Source organism: Protopterus annectens, chromosome 16.part0 (assembly GCF_019279795.1).
Source record: "Protopterus annectens isolate FY-2018-M chromosome 16.part0, PAN1.0, whole genome shotgun sequence".
In the NCBI taxonomy this organism is placed as follows: domain Eukaryota; kingdom Metazoa; phylum Chordata; order Ceratodontiformes; family Protopteridae; genus Protopterus; species Protopterus annectens.
This window is the reverse complement of record NC_056750.1, coordinates 472618927-472635450: the sequence shown is the minus strand read 5'-3', so window position 1 is coordinate 472635450 and position 16524 is coordinate 472618927. Positions and strand designations below refer to the sequence as shown.

Genomic DNA, 16524 nt, shown 5'->3' with positions numbered 1-16524 from the left:
AAACTGGAATTGTCATAAGTGGGAAACCTGAGCTTTCTAGAATATTCAAACAGTTTTGAAAAGCTGTAAAACAACTGTGCACTATCATGCAACCTTTTCCAAAATTTCGTACTGGACAGTCTCAGCTCCACAATAAATTATGAATTTAAAGAGAATTAATAATCCTCCGCCCAGCTCAACTTCTGTTCAACAGTTCCCACCACAGCAAATCCTACCACCCCTTCACAAATCCCTTCAATACCATCACTTTATTTCAAAACAGTTTACAGAATGTGGAAAACTCTCTAGAATGCACTCAAAATGGCTACAACTCAAGAGTTCCATTCCATCCATTCCAAAACACTGAACTCAGACAGTAAGAATCACTGAAAACCTCTAATGTATCTTAACTCACTTTCACCACCAATAACCTGTGATCCAGGTTCAGGCATGTGCTCATCTTACCTCTGCTCGAAGTCTCCTCCCGTACAACTGCAAACGACTTTCACCCAATAACTAACCTTAGTCTTCTCTAGAATGATTTTTGTAGGACAATCTCAACACATTTACAATAGTACATAAATAACATTCTTTGTGAGAAGCAGCACAGTTTTTGCACAAGCTATAACATCTTCACAGCTATCTACAGCAAGACGTATGTAGTATATCTATGCCACCATATAAAGTTATTGCAGTTCTGACACAGTTGACCACTCCCTGCTCTTCCATAAATTAGCTAGCACTGGGTTCTTTAACAGCATTATACAATGGTTCAAAAGCTTTTTTCTGATTGCATATTCACAACTCTCATTCCTGACAAACGTTATACAACAAGAAACATACATAAAGGGATCCCTTAATGTTTGGACCTTTGACCCTTTCTTCTCTCTCTCTTTGTAAATATTCATATCTGGAATCTGCCTCAGACCAATGGCATATTGCATTCTGAAGATAGTCTTTACAAAACAAGAACCACTCTGCCCAATAACTGATCTCCAAAATGACTTCAGAGGTATATGGAACTAGCTTCATGCCAATAAATTCACAATCAATGCCACTAAAACTACTGTCATGTTATTTGAACACCAAGGAAGGTTAAGCATGCTCAATGTATCATTATGAATGAGTCATCAGGAAAGCACCTCCCCCTCTCAAAATCCGTGAATGAATGCAAAAATACCTAGGCATCCCACTAGATCCAGGTCTGTCATTTACTAAGGACAGTCTCAACTTAATATGGTTTAAATCAAATAAATCTCTGACAAAATTACAGATTTACTCAACAGAAACTACACATGCTAAAGCAAAACAATCCTTTTGCCTAAGCTTGAATATTGCCTTTTGCTTGGCCCAAAATACCTCATTACTTTAATATGCTGAAAATAAAAATGATCAGATTTATTAAATCTAGCTAACAATAGAGAGTATCCCTGCACTACAACAAAGACAACTGGTATCAGATAGTGCATCAATTCTCCTCAACACTCTCTCAGAATTCTTCAGGACAGATGCTACTCCCCCTCGCTCCTTTACAAATCATAATTAAGAATCTCTGAGGGACACAGAATCCATTCATCTATTCAGGTCACCATTTACTCCTTCCACCACTGAAGGGGCAATACTCCAAAACTGCACTTGTTAGTTGGAGTGGTACCCTAGATCAGATTTGCAGAATCTATTAACGTCAACCATTCAAGTGTCTCATGTTATAAAACAAAATAATGTAACTGCATTAGGGACAATACCCTAGAGCTATAAAACATGTGCCTGTCCTGCTGTCTAATGCATGCTGTTGTAACTCAGAAAAATAACTCCCCCCAACTCCCCCCTCCTTTTTTAATGTATTTTTATTTTTGAATTAAATGTGTCACTATATTTACTACATTTTCCATTTATATACAGTTTTACAGTCACAGTTCAATGTTTTGCATGTTAATGCTTGTAGTTATATTTGTTATAATACTGTCTTTATTTGTGGATTATATGTTTCGTATTGTTTTAGTTCACTTTTTAATATCTCATGTTTAACTTTTTTTTTCTTTGACTTCATGGTCTGGGTTATGGTTGAGGTCCTTGGAACAGTTCATTTACCTGGTTAACAAATGTTAAATAAATAAGCACGCATTAACATATGAAGTCTTGACAAAATGAGACAACAAAACTTTGGGTATTTATTAGTGCGTTATGCCATGTTCTGTTACATTGATTCACTGTTTCTTTTACTTACCGATAAACAGGGTCATGCATTAGTAACATCTTGCTTTCATCCCAAGTCCATTCTTTTCTCTATGGTAAAAGCAAACAAATTAGTGATTTTTTTTGTCAGACCAATATTACCAAATGTCAGATTACAATGAAAAGTTTTCAAATGATACAGAAAGATGCAATGCAAACTAATACAGAATATATATACAAGCATCAGCATACACGTGGCAGTCTTTTATCATTGTACAGTACTGAAGTATTAAAAGCAAAAAACAATACATTATCCTCATAATCTTGTAAAAAGCATCTTACATTAGAAATATGTTTGCCACACCTCTATCATAACCTGGTTAGCTCTATATACAATATCAATAATATGAAATACTTTCAGACTGCAAACCACAAATTTGCCTCAGTGATGGACAGTACAGAAATTAACTGCTGTCATTCTTTGAAATACAGAACATCCAACATATTAGCATACAATAAATATGCCTGATAGATGAATGAGAAATGAGCATGTAGACCTTAACTTCTAAGTCCAAATGGTCAATGAATAAAATTTGTCCATAAAAGCATGTTGTGTCTCATGAAAGACAGGTACACTGCCATTTGGCCTGGCTGACTAGAGCAGTGAACCCTATCTTTGCATAAGGGTACAGATGGCTTGTTCCAACTATATGGCAGATTCCATTCCTATCAGTGAGATGGGGAGAAGTCTGACAGGTGAGCCATTGATTTAGGAGGAATAATAAGGACGCCATCTAAATTGTGCAACAACTGACTAGCTGTTTAGCTTGTGTGAGTAGTCATGACATTTTGCCAATCCAGTCTGCTGCTGTTTTGTGGCCTTGGAGAAGGCTTTTGATAGTGTCGCTGGCAGGTAGTAGTGGAATGCAGGACAAGAGAGCAGTTGCAGGACATGTGATCATTGTACAAATGCAACAAGTCTGATTCATTCAAAAGGATGTTGGGTCCCTTTTATAGGTGCAGCCTGTTGGCAGCAAGTCACTTTGTTGCACTCTATTTATTTTACATTTGTTGACCGGGCTAGTCCAACTGGATATATTTCCATTTTCAGTAGAGGCCCGGGGAGAAGAGCTCCAATAGTAACACACCAATATATCTCATGCATAATTAAACAAAGAAAGGAAGTTAAAATACTAAAAAGTCACTATGAATGAGAAGAGAAGAAAAAAATTACACTTAATTCTAATAAATATACAAGATAGGTCATTTGAGTCTGTATTTATCATCACCAACACCCCCCCCCCGTCTTCTATATGGGGTCTGGGTGTCATGTTAACTGTGCCATCTCTTTCAATTCTATGACACTCTCTTATCTTCTCTGTCAGTCAAGCCTGACTGTCACAGGTCTTTCACACAATCCATTCATCAAATTTGAATCCATATTCATTGCAGCACAATCAGCAAATGGTATTAACATAGAATACTTTTGTTAATACTTTACTTTGTGATGTTTCACTGCTTGTTGACTTTACCCATCTGGCTCCATTGAGGAATTTTAGAGGAGGAGTCTGGAAAGTTCACTTGCCTTTCCAAACTGTAGTTGCACTTCAATAGTATTTCTTTCAGCAAAATGCTGCTGACAGGATGCCATAACAATTCTTAGTTACTTTATTGTTTACTCTTTTTTCCTGACTTGTGAGACTATGGAGTTAGTAAGAAAGAGGTGTTGGGATGAAGCCACCCACCAAAAATGTTTTTTTTTATGTTGATTTTCTATTCAGTGTTAGCGGCCGTCTTGATGTATTTTATTTATGTGTTTTGGATGTAGCAGGGTGTGATCGTTGATGTTCCTGCCTTCATCATTTCATCACAGATCCTATCCTCTTACCACTCCCATGTATGATGTTCACATACAGGATGTCAGGACACAGAGCACTAAAATGATGCTCAGTCTGGAGAGCTAGTACTAACATCTCTACTGAATGCATATTATTATGATGGTGTCCTTCTGTCCTCATCGGACTGGGGCTTCTGACACAGACAAATGTTTCATTAATGAATGCAAAAAAAGCCTGGGTAATAATCAGACAGTAAGTATCACAAAATATAAAGTCATATTATTATATGGAAGAGAATGGATTGCTTTCTTTTTGGAGGGTTCGGGGTGGGGAGAGCCAACCTTATTGAAAGAGAAGTACTTTACAGTTTTAATTTATAAATGAAGGTAAAGGGATTTGTGAAAAGCAAACTATGGCAGTGGCTGCTGTCTTGCTTGCAATGAATCGGTCCATGTTAATGAATTCAATGATGAGTTCTAACCTAAGGTCATGAACTGTAAGTGGAAACTGAAAAATGAGACTATGGCTACATACAGATGAAAGGAGTCTTCTTCCCGAGGTCACTGACCTTAATGTCCATAAGATGAGGTGCTTATTGCTCTTGGAGAGTACTTGCCCAGAGCCACTAATCCAAGCCTCTGCCCAAGCTTCTTTAGATCAAGAGCAGCCACAAAGATAGAACCTGCATTTTAGAAGGAAGCTCTCTAGGTGACTGCAAGTGGAGCTGGTCGGGAAGTGGCCTGTTGTGAGAGAAACCAGGACATTCTGCAGAGATTATATCCATCAAATGACTTGGAAACATTAGGGGGATCCAGCAAGATAAGCTAATACATATGGCTTGGGAATAGGAAATCTGGTCTACTTTCCTTAATCAGCAGCCTCAACAACCCCTATCAGGAAAAGTGCTAATCAAGACAGGAATGCTAAAAGAAAAGTAGGCATGTAAGACAAAACAAAAACACAGCAGCAGCCAGCAGGAAAGGATTCCAATTCAAAATGAGCCAAAACAATTTTTGTCAAATGTCAGTAGGTGTCAGGAGTTTTTTTTTTTTTTTTATCATCTCTGCAGTGTTAAGCAGGGCTCCTGCTGGTGGGTGGACAAGTTACACACATAATCAACAGTGAATCTTTGCATGGAAAAGGCTGAGGAGATAGCTAGCTGGAGAGTTCTATTAGGTCAAAGTTTCCTAGCAGAGTGAAGAATGGAGCAAAGCAAACGTATCACAGCAGATGTGTATAATGATCCAGAAAGGATTCACTACAAGTGCATTTTATGAGCAGGTTACACATACATTTGTTGAAAGAACATCTGTAAAACAGGCTGAGTAAATTAAAGGTTTACAGTACTATTTGAGGATTTATATTTCAATGAAAGACACTTTCTGTAAAAACACAAATAAAGCAATCTACAATCCCAGGTGAGGGGTAAGACTACACACTCTCCATGCAGGTGTCCTCAACCTGTACACCTCTCATTACTTTATACAGTGAGGTCATAAAATCTCTAGGTAACTTTCCTGGAAACAGTCTTCCACTAAAATGCAAATCAATAAACAAATTCAAGTCTGTATTATTCTCAAACAGTATGAAAAAAGTAAATGATCTGGACAGTTTTACAAAAACAAACAGATGCAAGAGCTTGCACCAATAAGAGTGGTTGAAGTAGATTAAGTGCTGCAGGTGTGCTAGCAGTGTGACCTGTGGACGTGCAGGAAGGGAAGGGTACAACATGTAGCTGGACTGGAAAGCATAAAGACGAGAGGAGGTGGTACAGCAATGTACATCATAGGACAACTCTGACGTTAGGCAGACAGGCTATCAGTCAATAGTTTAGACACATGCATATTTATATACACCATACAGAAGTAAGTCTGTGCACTTCTTTTTGATAATGGAAAACAAATTCCACTTGAAATATGTGAATATAACAGTAATTGCAAACTTATTTGAGCAAGTCAGTCTTAGGATTAGTTAAATAATTTACTTCTAAACTATACTCAAGTAAAAAAACAAAGCCCAAACAGGAAAATCACGTCTAAAATATCCCCTGATCTGTCTGAGGGGAAAAAGATGAAGCCGGCAAATCCTAATCTGTGCATTTCTAGCAACTAGTCAAGTATAAAGTGTGGCCTCTTGTTGTCTAAGTATGAGTTGTAAACTGCACAAAGCTCCACAGACTACACAGAAAAGACATGCCAGGTTATATGCTAGGATGCTACACAGTTCAAAACATTCCTTAGCCTGCATGCATACATACATATTAACATACTACGGACATGGTTCGCACAACATCACCACAATAGCACATGGCCAGCCTTAGGGATAAGAAAACTTAGGTTCAAAGGTAGGTACTGGGCTATCTGCCCGAAGGCATATATTAGCCCAGCCACATTGTGCAGTATTCACTGCCCCTTTGGTTAGTTCCCTAGGCCCTTGATCTAGCAGCTAGCACCCTTGGCCCCTATCTAGTAGAGCTGTTGGAATGATCCCTGGTGTGAACTTTCTGTTACCCATCCACTCGTCAAGGTTCCTCTTGAAGAGTGATAGTGAGGGGCTCTGTCTTACATAGATCGGGACCTTGTTCCATAGCAAGGGAAGTCTTTGTGAAGGGAATCTATCCCTCCAGCATGTTCTATTCATTGTTGTGCTGAGGTTTATATCCCTAGAGCGTGTAGCTCGAGTAGATTTGGTTTTGCGAAGATGGAGCATGTTCAACAGTTCTGGGTTGGACATGGCTCTGTATGTTAGACAGAGATCGCCTCTGAGAAGGCAGTATGCAACAGAGAAAAGCCATAGTTTTTTCAATCGTGCTGCATAGGGCAGCTGTTTGAGGCCAGTAATCCTCTTAGTGAGGTACCTCTGTGGTCTCTCCAGCTGCTGGAGATGCCTAGCCAGGTACATTCCAATTGGTGCATTGTACTCAATAATGGGTCTGATGAGGGAAGAGTAGAGGGGCACCACTACATCCTTAGATCTTGATGCGAACCCTTTTGTGATCCAATGGGTCACATAGAAGGATTTTCTAACCATCTTGGCAACATGGTTAGCAAAGGAAAGCTGACTATCTACTTGGGTCCCTAGATCCCTTATTACTACTTCAGATTTCAGGGGGTTACCTCCTATGAGGTAGTTTGCGGGTACTCTGCTTTTTCCAAAGGGGATTACTACGCATTTTTTAGCATTTAGCTTGAGACCATGGCTTTGACATCATGCATCAGTCTCATTAAGGCCCTTCTGGAGGATATCCATGTCGGCCGGAGACTCTATTATAGCACCCAGTTTGCAGTCGTCTGCAAACTTGGTCAGCCACAGCCCTTCAGTGCTTGCCTGTACTTCTGAGAAGTATATGCCAAACAGGAGGGGCCCCAGGACAGAGCCCTGAGGTACACCGCTTGTTACTGGTCTGGATTCGGACATAGATCCTGCTACTCTTACTTTGTGGGATCTGTCTGAAAGCCAGTTTGCGATCCATCTTGTGACATAAGGGTTTATGCCCAGGTTGTTGAGTTTATCAATAATACCCAAATGGGGAATGGTGTCAAATGCTTTAGCAAGGTCAAGGTAAGCCATGTGTACCTCCTTTCCCTTATCTATAGCCTGAGTAACTGTCTCAAACAAGTCCACCAGGTTCAGGAGGCATGATCTGCCCTTGACAAAGCCGAACTGTGTGGGGTCAAGTGTTTGGAGGTTTCCAATCTCTCCATTTATGAGTTCCATAATGATTCACTCCATTGCCTTACAGATCAGACTGGTCAGGCTTATTGATCAGTAGTTCCCAGGGTCGGTTGTGGGCCCACCCTTGTGCAGCGGAACCACCGTTGCTGTGCACCATTCTATGGGCACATATCCTGTCAAGAAGCTGAGACTGAACAGGGTATTCAGATGCGGGGTTAATTCATTTTGGAGCTCGCGTATGACACAGCCCAGGACACCATCTGGTCCCATGGAGGCAGTGTTTTTAGCTTTAGAGAGAGCCTTATTAGCCAACGTATCAATAATAATTGGAGTTACACAATCCCCTGGAATAGTAATAGGCCCTGTAGGTGGTGGTGGTGGGGGGGGGGGGGTTTGCACTGAACCTGTCAGCCAAGATGTTGGCAATGTCAGTGGGGTCAGTGTATTTTGTTCCATTTTGTACTAGCTCAGAACAGACCTGAGCGTTGCCATTTAGGTTTTTGACTTAGCCATAGAAGGCCTTATGGTTATCTTTGGCATCCTTGGCAACTTTCTTTTCGAAATTGCCTTTAGTTGACTTGATGAGGGCCCTCAATTTCTTGCTAAAGCTGATCAGGGAAGATTTTTCTGCTTGAGATTTGGCGTTTTTCTGTACAAGTCTCCTCCTTTTATTGCACAGTTTGCTTATGGCCGGGGTCCACCAGACTGGTTTCTTCTTGCTTGAGGAAGGAGTCTTGGTTTTATTTGGGATAGCTTGGTCCATGCAATCCTGAAGATGTATATAAAGTGCCTTGGTGTAGGATTCTGCATCCTGGATATCATTATCCTTCTGCAAGGGAATAGTGAAGCTTTCCACTTCTGACGCAAGTAGTTTGAAGTTTGCTTTGGAAAGGTTTTTAATAATGGTTTCTTTGACTGGGGGAGGTGGAGGGGTGAGGATGTCTAGGGTTATCAGTTTGTGATCTGATCTGACCAGAAAGGGAGTGATAACGGGTGTGGTACAATGGGCGCCCATATTTGTGATGACTAAATCCAATATGTTGTCTCCTCTAGTAGGAGAACATACCAGTTGTTCAAGGGCATTTGAATTTATAAATTCTATGAACCGCTGGGCATAGGAGTTAGAACTTTGGTAGTTCACCCAGTCTATACCAGGGTAGTTGAAATCACCCAAAATTATGGTGTTGAGTAGGACCTTTATATTTTCCAATGCCTCAAGGAATGCTGAGTGAGCATCTTGGGACGTGGTGGGTGATCTATAACAGGCTACGACTTGAAATGTGATTTTGCCTGCTGATAGTTGCGCATGGATGATCTCTGGGGCATCATGCTGTGCCACTAACCTGGAGATGTGGGTATCCTTGATGAATATGGATACACCTCTGCCCTTTGTACTGCGATCTGGTAACTGAGGCCGGAAGGTATGATATGAATTGTAACCTGGTAGTGCTGGGGTGTTCTCTGGAGCCTTGAACCAGGTTTCCATCACTGCACAAACATCGATTTTCTCCATATTGAGGAGTGCCTCGAGTGCGTGCATTTTGAGGTTGAGACTTTTGGCGTTGAGTAGCATTACCCTTAGTTTTTGGTTACCTGTGCTGGTTACAGTGGTTGGTTTGTCCTTTGAGCCTTGCCTAAAAAAGGCACTATGGGGATGGCAAGAGCCTTGGCCAGTATTCGAAAGCCTAGGGTTGACAGGTGCAAACCATCTCTGGCGAAACAGCGAGGCTTGTCTATCATGTCATCCCAGGCAGACACTGGCTCCTCTTAGAATGACACCAGAAGCTTAGCCAATTGTTGAAAGTGATCATTTTGTCTTTGTATTGTGGTATCATTCTAGGTGAAGGTAGTATGCTACTCAAGGTCAGGGTCATACCAGCTTGGGCTACATGATCAGAGAGCTCCTCAATGTCTCTTTTCATGTAGTCCAGGGAGGTACGTCTTAGATAATTCACACCAACATGTACAATGACAGCATCATACTTGTACTTGTTCTGGAGTGACCTAAGTGCCTGTGTTATGTGGTGGATCCTAGCACCCGACAGGCAGCTGACAGTAACCTTCTCCTTGTTCAGCCTGGTGAGTGGAACATCTGTGTACCTTACTATAGAGTCTCCTATTACTAGCGTGTTTGGTATGGTGAGTTGCCTTAGGGGCTGTCATGAGGCACACTGCTGAGGTGAATTATGTGTTTTCTGGCTTGTGTTTGGAGGTGGAGGTTGATTGCTTGTCTGCTTTGGAGGGCACTGTTTCTTTTTCAGATTGGTACCTAGTGCCTCCGAATATGCTTTTGTGTATTTATGTGTATGTTTTGCCGGTGCTTGTTTTGTAGATCCATGTGTGACTGGTGGTGTGATGCTAGTGTGTCTCTTCTCCTCTTGACTGTCTGTTACAGTCATGGGTTGAGAGCGCTTAGCCTCCAGTCTGGCTGTGTATTTGCATCTCTCACAAGTGTTTGTGTCTAGAGGTAAGAGGAGAGGGTTGTCTGTATACATGAGGCAGTTGTGACATTGCCTCAGGATGCCCAATTCCACCAGATGAACTGGAGAGTACACCTGAAGCTGACCTTTGGACATGTTTGGAAAAGTAAATTTCACTTGTCCTGTGGACAATCGAGGGTCTTATGCTGTATTATAATAGTGCTGTCTAGGAGATTTGGAAAATAATAGTGTTATCTAGGAGATTAGGACAAGTGCTGATTTCTGTTTTGCAAGTGCTGCAATAAGAGCAGTTGATCTGAAGCACTTGAGTTGAGGCTTGCCTAGCTCTAAGGGAAAATTTGCAGCGCAGACTTTGTGGAGCCAGGGATAGTATACCCCAGCTAACCGACGGTGCTCTGTGCGCAAGACCGCGGAAAAAGAGAGTTGCAGGGTTTTAAGAGGGAGAGATCACAGAGTTTAGAATTGACCCCAAATGGCCAATAAAACTACAGTTTCTAGGCAGTAACCACTCCTACAGGGACAGGCAGGCTGCTCAGTGTTAACCACTGCCACTGGTGAACACAGAGACTTCCCTTTAGCCCAAGTAAGCACTGGCCTCCAAGAAACTTACAAACAGTTCAGAACAGCAACTCTGTAACTGAACTTATTTTAAAATTATAGAAAGTGAGAAAATAGCAATATTTTTTTGTTTTTTTTGTTTAATGATAGCAGAGACACACAAGTAGCAAACTAGTCAGAACAGTGCAATAAATGACCCCAACACGTGTGTGCTAGGTCAGAGGCAGGTAAAATGCAAATTTAAGAAAAAAACGATTTTAAATTAAGTGCAACACAAAAAATACAATAAACAGGCTCTAGGTATGTTCTAAATACTGTTTCTAACACAGATATAAACTTTTGCAAGCAAGAAAATGCCGAAAAGTACACGGCAATGCAGTTTTTCTAAGAAATAAATCAGAAGAAAATACTTAAAATCTCAAAAGTGGCTCCTTTCTTCTTCTCAGCATTTTCCCGCCTTGGTAGGTGCTTCAACAACAACTATCAAGCCTGGAAAGATGCCAAAACCATGCGGCTGCAGAGTTTTAAGAGAGAGAGATCAAGGAGTTTGGAATTGACCCAAAATGGCCAATAAAACTACAGTTTCTAGGCAGTAACCACTCCTACAGGGACAGGCAGGCTGCTCAGTGTTAACCATTGCCACTGGTGAACACAGAGACTTCCCTTTAGCCCAAGTAAGCACTGGCCTCAAAGAAACTTGCAGTTCAGAACAGCAACTCTGTAACTGGGGTCAGTTTTCTAGCAGCACCTTTTACTAATTTATTTATATATTAATTTTTAAAACACCACTGCATAAATGAAAGTCAGAAAGGCACATGTAGCTGAACAGCATCCTATGGTGGAAGTGCTGATTGCTTTGCTTACTCCCTACCATCACAGAAAGGGGTACAAAGCTTGACCAACTGTTTGGCACTGCACATGGCTAATCATTTCACTGCATTTGTGTTACTAGTTGTCACGTTACAGGGTGTAGAAAACCTGTGCATATTAAACAGTGAAGAGATGAGACATTGTGGAGGATAGCAACAGCAGCCACAAGCGTACCAGGTAATTATTTTTTCATAATCCTGGCAGAGAACTAGACATGACCACTAGACACATTTGCAAAACAAATGGTCCATTTGGCCTGCAACTGCCAAAGGTCAGAATGGCCCCATTCTTCTAAACATTTTCTGATTTTGCAGAACACTCCTGGAATCCATTCATATTTTTGTCCTATCCCTTATAAAATCCTTGAGTTTTCTAGCAACTTGCTAAGGATTGCAGTCAGTCAATCAAAATTGCCAACATTAGAGTTTTATACTTATTTTCAAAGTGTGTGCAAAGCAAAGATCATTTCTCCATTGACACATAATTTATAAAATTACTTTATTTTCCTGGTACATTGCTGAGGATTATGGTCAGTAATGTCGGACATGACAGTTTTGTACTTCCTCCTGCTCAGGAAATATATGTTGATGCAAAACCTGCTGTTTTATTAACTTTTAAGTGAATTAGAGTAATATTTAAAAATTGCACCTTATTTTGGGCGTTTCTCCCATCCTATCATTTCTTTTCTCAGATTTTCTATCATGTTGACAGCTGTGAAAGTTGCAGAGTTCGTCTCTCTTTTTTTTTTGGTATATTCATCATATTTGTGCTTTTTAGAAAACCATAGAGGGTTACATTCACTAAATATAAGGACAGACATTTGAGTTTCTGACTTCATACACTTCAAAATGAATGCTCAATAAACATGTTAATCTACCAACTCCTTAATTGTGTAAAAGCAATTTTTAAAATCTCTCCATGATTTTGGGCCAATGTTTCCCAATACATTGGCTGTATCCCAGATTCTTTTGTTAAGTAGTTTAGAGAGTTATTTCTAATAAGCTAGATATACGAGACAAAAACAGACATATCACTTATTATTTCTGGGCCTGTCTGTGGAGGAAAATTACTAACTGCTATTTGCTCATTTTTCTGGCTTTTCACGATTAACATGGATTTGTGGTGCAATTTGGAAGACTTTAATGGGTGTCTACTGTTTGTATGGAACAAAGTTAAAATTCTTGTATTCATTCATACGTTTTACCTCCATCACATGTTCCATGTCTAAGTGGAAGAGAAACGGCTATAATTGCTAGGTGTGTATGAAATTTGTATGTGGATGAGCATAGCTTAACTCTCAGTTTAAATAGTAACCAAACTTGCTTTATGAGACTAGTGTGCATTTGTGTAAATCAAAATGGAATAGTTTGTTACTGTGACCTGTATTGATTTACCACAATCTGACATCTCAGGTGTACAGAGTACAGTGGAATTAACTGATGGGTATATGTAGGCCATATGTGGATAAAAGTGGCTTACTCTTGCTGTTGCTTAATCATTGTTAAACAGTAGTCATTGGTCTGATACAGCAGGAGTATTGTCGAACAATGTATTTGCTAAAACTGGTGTAAAGGTAGTATTGCTATGACTTATGAATGCATGTTTGAGGAGGAGGAGGTTGCAGTGTACTTAAGGGTAACACGTTGGCTATAATTTCTCTTATTTTTAATCACAAGCATTAGTAGTGCACAAAATAAGTGGCTATGCTTGGTAGTCTAGTAGCATGTGCGTGAACTGATCATTGGTACAGTGTGATGTGTTGTATTCCCATCTCACAGCTCTGGTTAAGTTCTTGGTTGTAGCTTTTTCTGTGTGTGGTCTGCATGCCCTCCCTATCGTTGTGCGGAATTATCCATGTGCATTAGTTTCCTCTAGTACCCAAAAGGTGTGAAGAGGCAAATTATCACTCCTCCAATTTGCTTGTAGGCAAGCATGCAGAGTGAATGTTTGTGTGTATGTATCTTATGATAAACCTGTTTTTTCAGGGAAAAAGTCAGAATGTGTGTGCTTGCTTGAAAAATCAGTATAGCTTGTAATAGACCTAGCTTTCAGGGGCAGAGATGGTGTGTGCAAGATTTTTTTTTATCTATGTACATGTACAATATTACTAGGCACAAATCACCTATGTAATACTTTTGTGGGTATCAGTAAAATAAAAATAGAAAGTCATTATCCTTCAAAATGAGACATAGGATGCATCACAACACAGCCAGACCCTCAGAGCTTCAGGGAGCCAGACAGCCTCATCACAGCCTGTAAAAATGGGTTTTGACACAGGCTTAAAAATGGACTGTACCCTGAACTTCATAAAGTTTAAAACTGACCATTCTCAGGTCACTATAGCTTGTGTGGGAGGCTGTGGACAAACTGGTATTTTTTTTTAATTTCCTGATAAACCTCAGAGGAAAGCACAGGAGGTCATTATAGTTTGTCTAGGAACAGAGCACTATTTGAGACCATCAAGTTGAAATACATTACTGCAACTGTTATTTTTTCAGGTTCCTAACAATCAGACACTAAGTATGGGTACAGCATTGAGGTTGTTGCACAAAGCATAAGCTGAAAACTTAATTCTTGTTTCACGATTGTCCTTTTAAGGGCACAGGAGATTTTAAACGTCTTTGTTTTTTTGCTTCTGTTTTAGATGTGGGGTGGGCATGTATAGTTGCAACAGGAAATTAGCATTAGGTTTAACCCTATAGAAGTCTGCCCTACAAAAGGACATGAGTGACCCGATGCATCTCAGGTCTAAGTGAATATGCAAAGATGGTTACCTGAGTTGGGGCACTGAGTTGTGAGTTGAGGGACTTGGTCTATTTTTTTGCTGACTGTTTTAATGTTTTGCATGCCAATAACTCTATATGATACCCTTTTAAAGATATTGAAAGGATTTGCCCAATACAACAAGATGATTATAGAAAAATCATCATCCAATCAATATTAAGCCAAACCATGAAGCCAGGCCAGATCACTTAAATGGATATTTTCTAAAGGAAATTGTTGAAAATTTGACACATCTTCAGAGCTGGATCATGGTCAAATGGGGCCCTAGGCAAGGGGAATGGAGCAGCCTACCCCCCCCCCCCCGCAGCCATTCTGTTGTCCTATTACTTGTTTTGCCCTCAGTTATCATAAACACTGCTCAAAAAGCATCCTTTGTTGACTAGGTTAGTTCCACAAGGCTAGTAAAATCTTTTCAGGGGAGATCCATGGTGGTACTTATACTACTACGGGAAATTTGGCTAGGGCATTGGGGAACATCACCCTATTCATCATTGTTGTGAGTAGGATCCATTTTGAAGGAGCACTTCCTCTTTCCATTCTAGGCACAGAAACAACCCAAAGAAAAAGGGAGACAGATGGAGGAGAGAGAGAGAGAGAGAGAGAGAGATAGATAGATAGATAGATAGATAGAGAGGAGTTAATGAAGTAGTGAAAGAAATTAAGAAGAAAGCAAATATCAAGACTAGTGAATGTGTGCAGGATTCTGAGGAAATGTTTCAAAGAAACTTCTTTGATGGAGATGAGTCTGCAAATGATGGATGTATAATTATAACTCTCCAGTAAGGAGGGTTGTGGGATGATTTACTTAAAGAAATGCTGGTGTATAGTGAGCCAGAAAATGAAGATGTTTACTGGGGGGACATTATGGAGAAAATACAAAAGGAGCATGCAGAGACCATCCTGAAGAACAGTGGTGAGTTGCAAAAGAAAACATATGCAGAGAAAGTAAAAGAAGGCAAAAGTGGAGTAGCAGAAAAGAAGGCAGAAGAAAATGAAAAACGGAAGTATGTAGTAAGGATTCAAAAAGAAGAGAAAGAAATAGATAAGTACTAAATGCAGGATAATACAATAGTAACTTCTGGTGTAAAAGCAGATGAGGTAAGAAAATTTATTCTTATTAACAAAGAGACATTTTTGTGACATTGTATTTGAGATTCTAAGAAAAGTTTCCATTAAAAAAACAAAGACTGTAAAGAGACCCATGGAATATTTATGTGATAAAAGCATTTAACAGGGAAACAAAGAAGATGATTCATGTACAATTTCAAGCAGAGGTAGAAAGAATTTGAAAGGACATTTAAAAGCTTTATGTATAGAAGTACTAGACACTGCAAAAGTTTCTAACAAATGGGCTTATGAATTGGTGGCTGGGACTGTAATATTGTGTTAAAAATGGGAGAAACAATTATACATATACCAAGCATGATAAATGTGGAGGGAATGGGGTGTTGTAAAATAATGGAAGCACCCCAAAACATGTCTTTTTGTGAAAATGAAGGACATTTGATAAGTAACTGTGACAAAAGAAAATATTTTTGTGGGGAAGTGGGACATGATGCAAAAAATGTGAAATGAAATGTTATCAATTTAAAAAAATGGCAGTTATAGATGGATTACAAAAATGAAAATAACAGTACAGCAACGAAAAAAAAAGAGAAGATATTGAACAAAAAGAAGAACTTTTAGAAGTAGTAGAAATAGGAAAAATAGATGAGAAAAATAATAGAGGACATAGAATAAGGTTCTGAAATAAGATGACAAACTGGGAGGTAATAAAAGGGAAAAAATAATTATTTTGGTTAAAGGGTAAAAGACATAAAAAGTAAATGTTAATGGATAAGTACAAAAGAAAAAAGGAAATGGGCAAAAAAGTATATATAGAGCTAATGATTTTGGCTTGTTATAATGATTAAGGTGTTTGACTCAGAGATACAAGGTACAGTGTTTGATTCTCACCATTGGGAAGGAAATTTGCTAAGCTTAGAATGGCCTGTTATGAAAGCTAGCCTAGTAATTAGCTATGAACTTATGAAATCATGAATTTAAGGAAAAGGGAAAAAACATTTTAGAGTGCTTTCTTTAAATGTGAATAGTATTAAGAAGATAGTAAGAAAAATAGGAATTTTGGAGTAGTGTAATACATATGATGTAGATGTACTTATATTAGAAGACAAGATTTTTTAACAAATGAAGAAAGATTACAA

General features: G+C 39.4%; 1 protein-coding gene across 1 annotated transcript in view; it reads right to left on the bottom strand.

Annotated features, from left to right (window-relative positions):
- LOC122790910 (carboxyl-terminal PDZ ligand of neuronal nitric oxide synthase protein-like) overlaps positions 1-16524 on the bottom strand; it is a gene marked incomplete in the record, with an annotated part of 1500930 nt that overhangs the window by 529010 nt on the left and 955396 nt on the right. Inside the window, 1 exon segment of the mRNA XM_044058594.1 lies at positions 2207-2265. Coding sequence (XP_043914529.1) covers positions 2207-2265 — 59 coding nt within the window.